Source organism: Euprymna scolopes, chromosome 35 (genome assembly GCF_053919585.1).
Source record: "Euprymna scolopes isolate OS-2025 chromosome 35, ASM5391958v1, whole genome shotgun sequence".
Lineage (NCBI taxonomy): Eukaryota > Metazoa > Mollusca > Cephalopoda > Sepiida > Sepiolidae > Euprymna > Euprymna scolopes.
This window is the reverse complement of record NC_136516.1, coordinates 72,956,248-72,970,604: the sequence shown is the minus strand read 5'-3', so window position 1 is coordinate 72,970,604 and position 14,357 is coordinate 72,956,248. Positions and strand designations below refer to the sequence as shown.

At 33.4% G+C, this 14,357-nt stretch overlaps 1 protein-coding gene across 1 annotated transcript in view; it reads left to right on the top strand.

Moving 5' to 3' along the window:
• The window catches only part of LOC145259926 (D-ribitol-5-phosphate cytidylyltransferase-like), a 108,579-nt gene that overhangs the window by 65,604 nt on the left and 28,618 nt on the right, over nucleotides 1–14,357 (top strand). The window contains exons 2-4 of the mRNA XM_080117887.1: nucleotides 3,216–3,376; nucleotides 8,523–8,623; nucleotides 12,210–12,359. Of these exons, the coding sequence (XP_079974013.1) occupies nucleotides 3,216–3,376; nucleotides 8,523–8,623; nucleotides 12,210–12,359 (412 nt within the window). The remainder of the gene's footprint in view (nucleotides 1–3,215; nucleotides 3,377–8,522; nucleotides 8,624–12,209; nucleotides 12,360–14,357) is intronic.

Sequence of the window (14,357 nt, the reverse complement as noted above, 5' to 3'; positions counted from 1 at the left end):
TACTTCACAAGATTTCCAGCTATGGTATAACTGGAAATGTTTTCTCAATCATTAAATCATTTCTCTCCGATAGGCTCATAAGAGTAGTGGTAGATGGACAAAAATCGGAGGCCTGCAATATAAATGCTGGAGTCCCTCAGGGGTCAATCCTGGGCCCAACTCTCTTCCTGATCTACATCAATGACCTCCCTAAACACATACTTAAATCATTCGTTGACATCTATGCTGATGACACAACCATCTATGGCAACACATCAAAGGCTGTAAATGACAAAGTTCTCTCTGATTCTCTCTCCTCTGATCTCGAGCGCGTGGTTCAGTGGGGGAAGATGTGACTGGTTACCTTTAATGCATCCAAAACCAAACTCCTATCCTTACATCATCAACGCTCTGATCCCCATCTGGCATCAATTGTGATGGATGGCTCTCGTCTGGGTGAGGCCTCGTGTTTTGACAAGCTTCTGGGTTTGACCTTTACTCCTGATCTAAAATGGAACACGTACATAAAGTTTGTTGCCAAGGTCGCTGGAAAGATTGTGGGATCCTTCTACCGCTCCAGAAGATATCTCACTACTGATGCAATTCTCTATCTATATAAAAGCCAAGTACGTCCAAGGATGGAATACTGTTGCCATATCTGGGCAGGAGCTGCTAAAAACAGCCTATCCTGCCTTGACAGAGTACAAAATAGACTTTGTGGTTTAGTGGGGGATGCCCTTTTCTCTACCCTGCAACCTCTCTCCCACAGAAGAGACGTTGCGAGCCTATCCTTGTTTTATCGTTATTTCCATGGCAGGTGCTCGTCTGAACTCCAATCTCTGGTCCCCCCCTCGCCAATCTTTCACGAAAAACACCCGTCTAGCTGAATCCACTGTGAAAATTTTCCCCCACTCTATATCTGTGCCTAAATCAAAACGCGGATTCCATGAACAAAGCTTCTTTCTTAGAACGCCTGTGGAACTCTGTTCTGTCTGCCTGCTTCCCACCGGACTACAACTTGGATGTGTTCAAGTCCAACGTTAACAAATTCCTAATGAACCGCCCCCTTAAGTAAACACTTCATCAAATCTCTACACTAATGTAATGTACTTGCAATAACCCTTATCCCTGAGTGGCTTCCGGGCCTTGATAAGTGGTGATCACTGTGTAAAAAAAAAAAAAATATTTAAAATTTTAACAATATTTCTAAATAAATTATATTTAACAATTCTATTCACTTTTTACACCATTTCACTTATTCTTACAATTTATGCGGAAAGTCTGATTCTGCAAATTAAGTATCCCACACAAAGTAAAGCAAGGTTTGTCACTTGCTAATATATATCTACTCTCCTGAAACTCAAATACACTACGAAAGATTTCATATAGGAGATATACTATTAGAACAGTGTTATTGTTCAACTATCCTACATTCGTAATTGCCTTGAAATCACAATACATTTTCTATATAACTGACAACCATGTCCCTATCTTAAATTTACTTCCAAAATTACAATACACTGTGTTCAGAGAATATGAAATTAGTGGAATGCATACCAAATACGCAGATCACTGCTAAGGTTGAATATAAAGAAAACACCTATTCTCATTCCAGAATTTCAAATTGAATTAATGAACAGTGTCTTTTTTGCTTAGTGCTTTCTTCATTTTCTAATTTAAGTTCGGAATAAATTTTAATTCGTCAAAAGTAATTTTTTTTTTTTTTAACGTAAAGAGAAGACCATCCAAAATGACTGTTATAATTCTTAAGAATTTTATTTAATTTAAAGAAATGTATCTTTTTTTTCAAAAAAGAAAAAAGAAAAAGTTATACACAAAAAAGTATATTCATCTATTTCATAACATTCTAAACTGAATGTTATATTTTATTTACACATTTTAAAAATATTTATCTGCAAATATTTATGTTCAAATGAATATATAAATTTTAAATATTAAGCTGATTTTTTTTTTTTTTTTTTTTTTTTTTTTTTTTTTAAGAAAATCAAAGAATTTTAATAGCAAAAGTAAGTTTGTGTGGGATCCAAGCTCCAAATTTTTGTGTGAATCCCATCAACTGAAGGTGGCATGAAACTCGCAAAATCACATCTTCATCTTTTCACCCAATTCTCCACATGTTTGATGACTATCTTCTTCCAAAAGAACTTGGTTGGTCTTTGTCTATCTTGATTGGTTTTCCGGAATGAGGACCGTCATTGAAGTCAAAATTACCATGTTTGAATCTGGTAAAACAATCTCGAACAGTTCTCTCAGCTATAGTGTTTTTTTCATATACAGCATAAGTATCCTTGGTCACTTACTTGTTTTTTAACCTCGATTAAAGACGAAAAGAATGTGTTGAAAATGTGATATTTTTTTATCTACTTGGCAATCCACTTAACGACTCTGAAAAATGAGAAAAACAATGACCATTATCTTGTAGAACAGAATATGTGCTTTCTAATGATATATAACATTTTGTCAAATATTAAAACAGGTTTTAGAACAAAATTTTTATTAAACGATGGGAACTTATGCAACAACCTGATATAATTTATTTTGAAATATTGTTGCTAAATTAAATTCAGTAAATGTTTCATTATTTAATGGTTTCTGTTGTCATACTTTGTTACTTTATTGAACTTAAAGTTCTGAATTTTTTAGATGATGGCTGATTGTCTATCTTACTTGTATTGATTGGACTATTGTTCTCATCTTGAGTGTTATTTGTGCCACATTTCTGTCGGATTGGCTTTTGACCATCCTCAAGCATCGTACTAATCTCTAGGCTTGGTCTGCTTAGTAATTTTTCTTTTGTAAGCACATGTGCTGGCTCCTTGAGTTGCTTGACCCTCCACCTTGCATCCCTGTTAATCATTTTGACCATGTTCCACAAGGGGAGTGTGTTCCTTTTTCTTTCCATATGTGATCAGCTAATACCGACTTTTCACAAATATACGAAGATATCTACGGAGCCAGTAACTTTTCCTTTTTATTGAACTTGTTTTATAATCACCAGAAAAGTTTGGTTATAAAACAAGAATTAATTTTGGAGTATCTTCCTTTTTCTGTATCATTCTTCTGAAAATGAAAACAAAAAAATACTCCCAATGAGTTAAAGTGCATCTGTGCCAATGTTTTATCAATTATTCTATCGGTAGACATATTTGAATATTTAAGATTTTAAGTCAATCCTCATCACACGTTTTCTTTTTTCTTTTTTTTTGTTTATCTAGGATACCATGGATTCAGAAAATAATTGTGACCGTCGCAAAAGAGTACACAGACAGCCTCCAAGAAGTTGCCAGCCAGCATCTTCTTGACAAAGTCCATGTGGCAACTGCCGCAGCTACGAGACACAGGTCGATCTACAATGGAATCAAAGCAGTTCCTTTAGGTAATTAACCCGATCCCATTCTTTTATTTTTTTCTTTTTTCTTTACATAAGTAATGAAGATGAAATATTATCTGCATACATGAATTTGGCTTGGTTTTATTTGTATCAAATCAATGATTCTTTTTTTCAACTTATTCTCTCAATATTTTATCAGATTAATTTCTATCTCTACTTATATTATATAAAAGAAACTTTTTTCGTGTGTATGTGTCCGAGTTCTGTTTCCTATGGACTCCTAAACGGTTAGACTGATTTTTTTTTTTTAATTTCACATAAGTGTACTTTATGTGTCTGGAAGTGGTCTTAGATAGATTTTGTATTGAAATGTCTTCGATTAATATCAATAATCGAAAAAAATCCGATGAAAGAAGGAACAGATGATTTTCACTAAAGTTAACACCTTATACAGCCTAAAATGGCAAATGTATTTGAGAAGCTTTATTGCCACACAAGCAGAAAGGCCTGGCATATAAAATCAACAGTAGGTTCTTTAATATGACATGGGCGCGTTCAAAATGAATGTTTCTGTTTAGAACACAACTGAACCATAATACTTGATATTTGCATTTTAAACTTTAATTGAAGCCATTATATAAAATAATTTTTATAAAATCCACAGTAGGTTCTCTACAGTGCAATATTGACTACAGTGTATTGTGGACTGAGGAGGATTGAAAAATGAGCACTTTTACAGATTTTGATGACAAAATATGGAAGGGTGAAACATTTGTTGATCGTCATTCGTTACCAGGTAACATTAGGTCTTCCTGCTAGTCCCAAATAAAAGTAACGTGTCGTAATTAGATAAAATGTTGTTTCCATTACAAAAAGTTCTTTATATATAATGGTAAAGACTCCTTTTGGGGACGCTCTTGAGCTCCCCAAATGTAAAAGCCTTTTGCCCGTATTTTCTTGTCATCGGGGCAAGACACGTAAAATCAAGTCGATGTTTTTATCTCAAAATGTCAGCGCACGTCTGACTTAACGATTGATAGATGTTTATAAAATCTCAATGCAATCGGGATACACGCTTTCTTAATTGATGCCAGAATTTTAAGAACAAAATAACATTTCAGTCTCTTTCTATATGATACGTAGTTACCTATTTCTTCCTTTTCCTCTCAGTCTTTCCTTCTAAGTTCGTCGAGGAAAGAATTGTAATTCAGTCTGGATTCAATCACAATCAACGATGGACATAAAAGTTGAAGCTTGGACTTTGTTCACTGTGAATGTAAAAAAGGCTCTCGATGCATCTCAAATTCTTAAAGAAAATACTCCTTAATTGTGAAAATAGAATAATTCTACTTTTATAAGAAAATGTTTCTTACTAGTTTACAGAAGCGTTCGATACCAGCACAGTGGTCATGCCAGTAATGATGCTGACAAAGACTCTAAAAGAAGACCCACCAACAGATGTAACCGACAACATGTCAAAACCTTGATCTGAAGGGGATGTGTATATCGTTTTATACTGGTTAACACCCAGGGACCTGGTTACTGTGCTCATGACGTAACAGATGTTCCAGAAAGATACCCAAAACCCGGGCACGCCAAGATGCTCTCCAGGCTAACGGTTGTGTCATACTGCTACCACTCCAGGTCAGAATGAACCTGAGAACGACGATAACTAATAACTATACATTTTCCATAATTCTTTAATTGAGGCTTCACTATCAGATGCAGTTTAATGTCGTGATAATAGACTATATGTCTCGTAGCAATTGCATTAAAGCTGTCACGTTTACCACAATGTACAGCATCACAAAAGAAAGATAATTCAGTTGAAATTGGAACTCTGAAGGCAATTTGTCACATACCCAAACTCTCCCATTTGGAAGTTGGTCTCCGTGTGCAGCGGATGTAAAAAGTTGGACTCTTGACTTTAAGAACTAGTCTCAATTTCTTAAAGAAAATGTTCCTTAATTGTTAAAATAAAATAATTCTATTTTTATAAGAAAATGTGTTTGTTAATTTCTATAATCATTCAGCAATTCATGATGCCGACAGAACTTGAAGGAAGACCCACCAGCAGATATAATCAGCGACATATCAACCCCTTCACCCATCCTTGATCTAAAGGGAATGTACCAATCATTTTATTGTGTTTAACACTTGGGGAGCTGGTTGCTGTGCCCAAGACGTAACACTTGTTCCAGAAATGTCCCCACAATATGGGCACATCAAAATGCCCTCCACACTAGTAATGTCTGATGCCGCTGTTTCTCTTCACTGCTTTCCATGGTTGGCTGCCGATTGTCTCGTGTTTAACTAGACAAATAAAACTTCTTTTCATGTGGAAAGAACATAAGGAAACGTTTGCTGAGAGTTTGTTAAAGGTTTTATTTTTGGAGAGAATTGATTCACACCAGAGAGAGAGAGAGAAACTAAAGTTCTCTTAGCTGATTGATTGAGTTATCTTAATTTTTCATTGACGTGCAAACATAGGGTAAGATTTTGCACTTGTCAATTCTCAAAGTTTTCTTTCTGTAGTATTATTGGAAATACCTGCTTCCACAGATACTTCTTTTAAGAACCTCTGTTTGCTCTCAGCTCGAAAAACATGACGTCATTCATCATCTCAATTCGTACCTCGTTTTTATCTAACTTATGTGACCGCCACGTGTGCATTGACCTTACATGTCACGCATCTTTGGGAATGATTCTGTTTTGCAGAATCCAATCATTGACACATACTCAATGTATCTGTCAAATGTTATACTAGCTAACTTAATCGCTATTGACATAATATCCCTAATATGTACCAAAAAGTGATTTTGAAATGATGAGTTGCCAGTACATGAAGCTAATGTATGACGGGCCTTATTAGGACTCTATTACATCTGGCTATCTGGAAAAAAGAATGAACAATTTAAACTTCTTTCTATTTGTTGAATCAGGTTTATAAATAAAAAAGAAATTAAGAGAAATCGGGAGGCAAATAATAATTCTTATTTTATTTTATTTTATTTATTTATTTTTTTTTTTTTTGTATACAGTAGAACAGAATACGGTGGTCCTAGCATACTTTTTTCAAGTTACGATGTGGAATACAATATTTTTCCGGCCACTGGTTATGCTATTTGCCCTGCCTTACGGTGTTATTTATGTTATTTGATTATATAGGATGACCTAAAAAAACAAAAGCTAAATGGAGGCCATCTAGAACATATGCTGCAGAACGGAGAGAAAAAAAGGCCAAAGACTCTAGTGTTTTGATGTGATGTTTTGAATATAATAAACTAGTTATGACCAAAGTTTTATTTAATTTGGACAAAACACTAAGAAACGGGGCCTAATTAGAGTTGGAATCCGTTTTTTTTTTTGGGGGGGGGGGTCACCCTGTATACATGTGTATTATATACCGTACTGTATTTTTTTACTAATTTTTAATGCCATATCCCGAGGTTCTACTATATTGGAATGTATAAAAAAAAAACAAATCACATACAACTGTTGTTTTGGAATTTCTTTTTAATTAATTATTCAGACTACTGTTCTCATTTTGAGTGTTATTTGCACAACGTTTCAGTTGATATAACCTTCGACCTTCAGGTGTATCTTGTCACACTCGAGGAATCTTTATGTCAAATTCAGAAATTTGCACAGAGTTTCAAATGGAACCCCTTATTTAATCCAAGGAACCAGCATGCTCTTGTTTTGTTAGTAATGATCAAGTAAAAGTCTAAAGTAATTTGCAATTGTATTCTTAGAATCGCCCACACAGAGGATTGAACCTTCAACCTCCAAAAGAGTGTCACTAGTTAGGACTGAATTTTACTTAGTGCTTTATTTGCTACAGCATGGGTCCTTGTAATCATGGCTGACATAACAAAATCATGCTACCTCCTACGGATTAAATAAAGAGTTCTGTTTGAAATTCACTCAAGATTCCCAAGTTTGATAGAAAGATTTCTGAGTTTAGCACGATACACCTGAAAGTTGACCAGAAATGGATACTTATTTTTTTTTGTTTAAGGTTTTCAATGTTTCATAAAAAAAAAAAAAATTGTCTTATTTAGATGACTTAATACTAATACTATTACTAGGAATAATAATTAGAAATTTTCTTTTCAATTCTCAGAAAAAAGCTGGTTATTTGCTTGAAGAATAAGGGCAAAGTGTGTCTTAAATTTGTTATACAATGATAGGAGTGACAGCATGAGGATTTTGGATTAAAGAGTAAATTCGCTCCTTCCTTTAAATTTGACTAATTGAAATCAAAATGTCAAACAGAATCGAATATACAAAATATTTATCGATTAGAAATACAATTATTTTTCTTTCAGAACATAGAATAGTATTTACTAGTATTGGGATAATTAATTGGAAAAATAAAAAAAAAATTTTTTAGGGTATTGGAATCAGAAAATCTTCATTCTAATTTCAGATTCCAAAAACTATTTTTTTAAAGCTTAATTTTCCAGCGATGGAAAATATGATAAATATTTATTGATTTTAAACTGCCAGTAAAACTAAAATTTATGGGTGAAAAAATGTCACAGGTAAAAATGGACCAAGTGGATAAATATGAAAAAAATGGCACAAGTGAAAACTATGGATGAAAATCTCAGAATGAGTTCATCAAAATCTTTTATGCAATGTGAATGCAGAAGCAATAAGAAGTTTGTGAAATTATTTAAACATAGATCAAGACTAAATGAAGATTAAATACTTCTACTAAAAAAAAAAAAAAATTCAACTTTTCAGCTACTTTTGGAATTAGAATCGGTAATTGTATCAATCAGGAATCTTGAACAAAATCTGTAATTGTATTGAATTTAGGACAGTATCGGTAAATGTATCAGAATTAGGAATTTAGAACAACATTGTTAATTATATCGGAATGGGGAGGTATTAGAATCGTCCCATTACTAGTATTTATCCCATCTGACTAACTGCACATATTCTTTTGTAGAGCTTTTGTTATTGAAGCTATTTTGGTTAATTAAATAGAGGAATTCTTGTTTTTACTTGTATATGATTTGTCCAAGCATTTTTAGATGTCGATCCATCTGTCATGCTTAAGTTTATAATTGTATGTTTGTACTACACAGTTTGAATGAGTACGAATTAAAAATGTCCATTCTTGTTTAATAATTCCTTTTTATTTTTCTATTCATTTTTTTTTTTTTTTTTTTTTTTTTAGTATGCGAAGATCCTGACATTGTGTTAATTCATGATGCTGTACGTCCTTTGACGAGTGAGTCTGTTGTCCAGCAAGTGGTGTTGGCGGCCAAAAAACATGGCGTACGTTCAGTTTTTATTCTTACTTAAGTTTCAAAAAATAAAAAATATTCACTGGTTTTTATCTCCAACTAGCTGTACCTGCCTGGCATTGCCTGAGATGCAGTGAAGTCATTTTTGTTTTTATCTTTTCTTTGTTTGCACATTTTTAAATTAAGGTAGACAACTATTATATTCTTCAATTTAAAATGATGATTTATATTTTTAGGTGATTATTTAAAAATGTTTTGTATGAGAAATCATCTGGGTCAAATGAAGTAATTTAGAACTGATTTATATTTTGGTTATATAGGTCAAAGGAAACTGTTACAAATTTGTCAATAACTTTGATTTTGTTCATCATAGAAGCTCACTACTTGGCTCATATTGTAGCCAATGAAGTCCCTGCAACATATATGATCTTGACATTGAAGGTTTCGTCAAGGTTGAAATTTTGACTGAATTTTCAACTTCAATGTTTTTGCAAATTTTAGGTATGAAACTGATACTTTTGATAATAACCACCATCATGGAAAATTTAAGTTTGATAAAACAATTTTTGAGTTATCAATGTTTCCATAGCATAACTTTGGTAATATTTCATACAAAATGGAGAAGTAGACTCCAGGTAAAAAATTTTCCTTATATTGTTGACGTAATGCAGTCTCACGACTAACTTGTTATAAAGAGAAAATCAATCCATTCTCTTTGAATAACTCTGCATATCAATTTTTTTTTATATATTTCTACATTAAATAATAATAAATTAAGCTTGGGTGCTTATACAGATAAGGACACAAGTGAAAATCGTATCAGGCAAAAATCAGTATCTACTAAGTAGAATTTTTAATCTATATATATAAAAGGCAAAATGTGTGTAACCATTTTGTGTATGTCTCACAACGGCTTCTTTTGCACACACTCCCGGGTTCATTACTATCGCTTACAACTGTTTATATAGGTCCTAGATAATAATATCTAGGATTTGGGAAAGTGTGGAGCATATAGATTTAAATTATTGATATTTTGGCTTATCGCGTGTTGATTGGGCTTTTTCGTATAAAAAGCGAAACTAATTCAAACTAAAACAACGTTCTCGGCATTGCGCCAGGAAATGTCCAGAAGCAAGCAGCTTTGATCAATGTGGGGACAAACTCCTCTCATATCAGACAATTGCTAATCAATCTGGACAATGGGGAGCTGTTTTCCCCCTCCCCAGCATCTGTTGGGAAAAAAAAACAGTCAAAGTTGGGTAAACAAACCCAAGTTAACTACGTGACTTCTATTTGACCTCAATAATAGAATAGAAGCAGCAGAGTTAACTTTTATTACTGCCACCTGTCAATAATTAAATAAATAAATTCAAACGTGTTTCCCTTTTATGTCTCCGTGGCCCAGTGGTTAACGTCGTACGTTTTTGTTTTTTTTTCACACTTTCATTTCCAACTTTGCCTCAAGAGTTCGGGTTCGATCCTCATATTCACCTACCAAAATTTTTTTTTTATTTTAACCCCCACCCACCCCCCGGAGTTTTAATTTACCCAAAACCACACACACCTTAAAACACCCGGGCATCGCCAGGTACCCCCCCCCCGCTAGTCTATAATATAAATCTCACCTGTCTGTTTAAAATGTTTGTATGTCTGCCTAAAACTTTCGACAGAGGCGATGGATTTTCACGAGATTGGAATCGTTTTGAAGCCCGACTCTTCAGACGACAAATATCGAAAAACTGTCTAAAAACATTAATTCCTTCACCCTCAACTGAGCACTTTTCTATGGAGAGGGGTCGCTTTTTTCACCGATATATTTTCGAAAGTCATCCGTTATTGTCGATTGATTAGCCTTAATTTAAACATTCGTCACTTCCGGTTTGGCGATGGGCAAAACAGCAAAGACGTCATGTTTTTTTTGTTTTTTTTTCACATTCTTTTCCTCCTTCGTGGTATGGGTTCGAGCCTGCCTGCCTCAAACACCTGGTACCCAGGCTAGTAAAAAAAAAAAAAAAAAAATCAGTTTTATCATATTTTGCCAGCTGCCATTGATAAAAGTGGAAATCCTGTTAAGCGGGAAAAGTTTGTCATTCAACCAAGTCATAATAAATGGCAGGTCAGCAAAATACAAAAAAAAAAACACTCTTTTTGTTAAAATTAATGATTTTTCCTGGTTTTTGGCGAGGATATTTATTTTTACATGATACGTAATTATATCAAATAATTTGGTACTTGTAAAGTTTAATCAAGACATTAAAAAATGAAAATATTGGAAAAAGGTTATATTGTATGTATCCGTTATGGAATGAAATTCTCCGAAAAAAATTTCACTTAATTTGATCAAGTAGTTTTTTTTGTTATTTTTTTACAGCGAAAAACAATTTATGATACCGAGCAAAGGAAGAAAAGCTAGTATTTAAGATGGGGAGGAAGTGTCAGCGCTCTAAACCGAATTATCTCCCCCTGGCGTGTTCTAAAAATTCAAAGATGACTACCTTCATTGCGCTCCCATAAAACCGTGTTTTTCCGCTGTAAAAAAAAAAAACTACTCGATCAAATTAAGTGAAATTTTTTTTCGGAGATCTTCAATCCAAAACAAATGCGTACAATATAACCTTTTTCGATATTTTCATTTTTTTAATGTCTTGATTAAACTGTACAAGTACCAATAATTTTCACTTGTATGTCAGATTATATAAGATTATATAAGCACCAGTTTTTTGTTTTTTTTTATCATGATCCTCAAATCTTTTTTTTTCTTTTTTTTTTTTAATTAAAAGAAACAATAATTGTACTTATTCCGATTGCTGTCTTTATCTACGCTCTCAAATTCATAACAATCCAATAATCTTCAGCAGAAATTTCTTCATTAATTTTGGTTTAACTTCCATTTTACATGCTGGCATGTGTTGGTCAGTTTTTAGAAATCGTCTTCCAAGCTAACCTATCTCTGGCCAGGTGTTTTTTTTTACAAGTCCATCCTTATCCCTCTTTCTCATGTTTTTTTTTTTTTTCTTGACCTTCTCCTCTGGGATGACCCTGCTAGCTTAATTATTTTGCATCTATTAATCCACAAACTTTCACCCATTCTTTCAATCTGGCCATACCGTCGAAGCACACATCTCCCTATATTATCCAGATTTAATATTCCTCTCAGCTCATCAGATCTAAGTCTGTCTTTAAGACTTGCATTATACATCCATTGTATCATTCTGGCATCATTTTCCTCGGTCGACATTGGTAACACTCTGATTGTTGGTAATAATGGTAATTCCCAAAACTTTATCCACTCCTTGCAATTACACTTGCACCTGCTCCACCTTGTGCTCCTCTTCTGCACACATACCCCTATACTGTCCAGATTAAATCTTCCTCTTAGCCTGTTAGATCTAAGCTTGATTTTAAGATTCATTGCACATTCATTATATCAGTCTCATACTATTTCTCTCCATGCAGCACATGTCCTCAACTCTCACTGGTCAGATTTCACTTCCATACATTATTACACTTTGTACACATGTCTGATAGACTCTACCCTTGGTTGACAGTGGTAATACTCTGCTGGTTAGTAATGATAAAAAAAACATTTTTTGATTTTCTTTTTATCTGTTTTGCAGGCCGCTGGAATTGTCCGCCCTTTGGTGTCAACGGTCATCGCTGTTGACTCCAATAATTTTCTAAAACAATCTCTTGATCGAAATAGCTACCGTGCCAGTGAGATGCCGCAAGGATTTAAGCATGACCTCATCAAAAAAGCATACGAAATGGTAAAATTGTGTTTCTTTTTATGTGTTCCAAACTTTTTTTTTTTTTTTTTTTTTTTTTTTTTTTAGTTTACATTTGATTTAAGCATCATTTTTGTGCTTTCATTTTCATTTTGGATTTGTAAGTGAACTGACGTAACGTTCACAAACATTGATGTTTATTTCTTCATGCGAAGAAATGTCTCTGTTAGGTGGTTTGGTCAGTTTTATTAATTATGTATGACACATTAAAGCACAGCAACTGCTCCTGCTGATTTTCTATTTATATCATATTTAGGCACAACAAATAATTACTGTTTTTTTTGTTTTGTGTTTTTTTTTTTTTACTTAAAAATCTTTGTAGGAAAAATCTTATTTTCTTTCAGAGTTAGGAGGAATATTTTAAAGAAATATATGAATCAAGCATCAAAAAAAAAACAATTTGTTTACTTTTAAAAATCATAATTGTTTTTTTTTTGTTTATTTTATATATAGTTTTTTTTGTTGTTTTTTTTATGCTTATCAAAGAAAAAAATTACAATGAATAGAAAATATATCAGTAAATTATTTAATTTCCTCAAATTTCGGCCACTCAGTTGGAGGAGGTTTCTTAAAGAATTTTATTGAAAAAAAAAATAGCATGCCAGTTCATCAAAATTAACTTTGATGTTTTTGTTTTGTTTTTTTTTGTTTCTCTTTGACTAATTTTATATTTCTTTTTATTAAAGATCTGTGCATATTAGTAATTAATCATTCCATTGTATTAATATAATTACCCGTTAACATATTTTAAGGAGTTGAAGAAAAAGAAAATTGGTTTTCAATTAAAAAGAAACAGTGTCTTAAATAAATGTACATGAAGTGGGGGAGGGGGGAGTAGCCTATGAATTTGAGATCATTTTTCAGTAATTTAGGATTTAGCACTCCAAATTCGTCTTTTAATTTGGTGCTGTGCTACTACCAGAGGTCCCCAAAATTTAAAGTCCTTCTTCCAATGAAGGATACTTTTATGACATGTATGTGTAGAAGCGCTCAAGAATGGAGTGTCAATGTCTTAGTTGGATCTGCCTGTGGCGAAAATGAGTTCATTCAAGAGTTATATATATATATATATATATATATATATATATATATATATACTTGTTTATTGTTATATAAACATGCTCACATCCCGCTGCTACAAATAGCCACTTGAAACAAGTGGCTATTTGTAGCAGCGGGATGTGAGCATGTTTATATAACAATAAACAAGTATCATCAGCTCTTTTTATTGAGCACTATCTAACAACCTCGTTGAATTCATTAGTCCATTACTTTTGAATATAAAAAAAACCCGAGTGTATATATATATATATATATATATATATATATATATATATATATATATAAAGCTGACGTTTTTTTTTTGTTTGTTTTTTTTTTTTAATTTTCTCATCAGTTTGTTGAGATGGAGCATCCTACTGGATGCCAAACATTCACCCACTAACTCAGATATTCCAACCGAGAGATCTTTTTAAGATTCTGACCATCCCTTTAAGTGCAAATGTTTGAATCTTTCTAGCACTTGGTTCACCAGGTATATGCTAGGTAGTTTTTGAAATTCTTTTTCATGAGTCCAGTTAGTCCTATTATAACTAAAATTGTAACGAGACATCTCACGTGCATCACGTTGTAACGAGAACGATGTCCCGGGCCTGCGTCGTCCAGTGGTGGACCCCTCCAGCGTGACCAGACTCGTACTGGTCCCTGGAAAACATACCTCCGCTGCTCAAGGCACGTTAAACGTGCATGACCCCAAGTCCGTGTGGCAACATTGTCCTCTTTGGCCGTCACTCTGGTTTTATGTCTGAGTCTTCGTCGTCTGGCGTCAGGGCATACTTGAAATAAACTGCATCTTCACTTATGCCGGCAATCGAAAAACAAAGAAAAAACTCTGAGGTCATTTTCGTTTAACCAAATAAAATAATTATTTGCAATCATTCTACATTTGTTTAAAGTCGTGTTTTCGTTATCCGCGCTTCG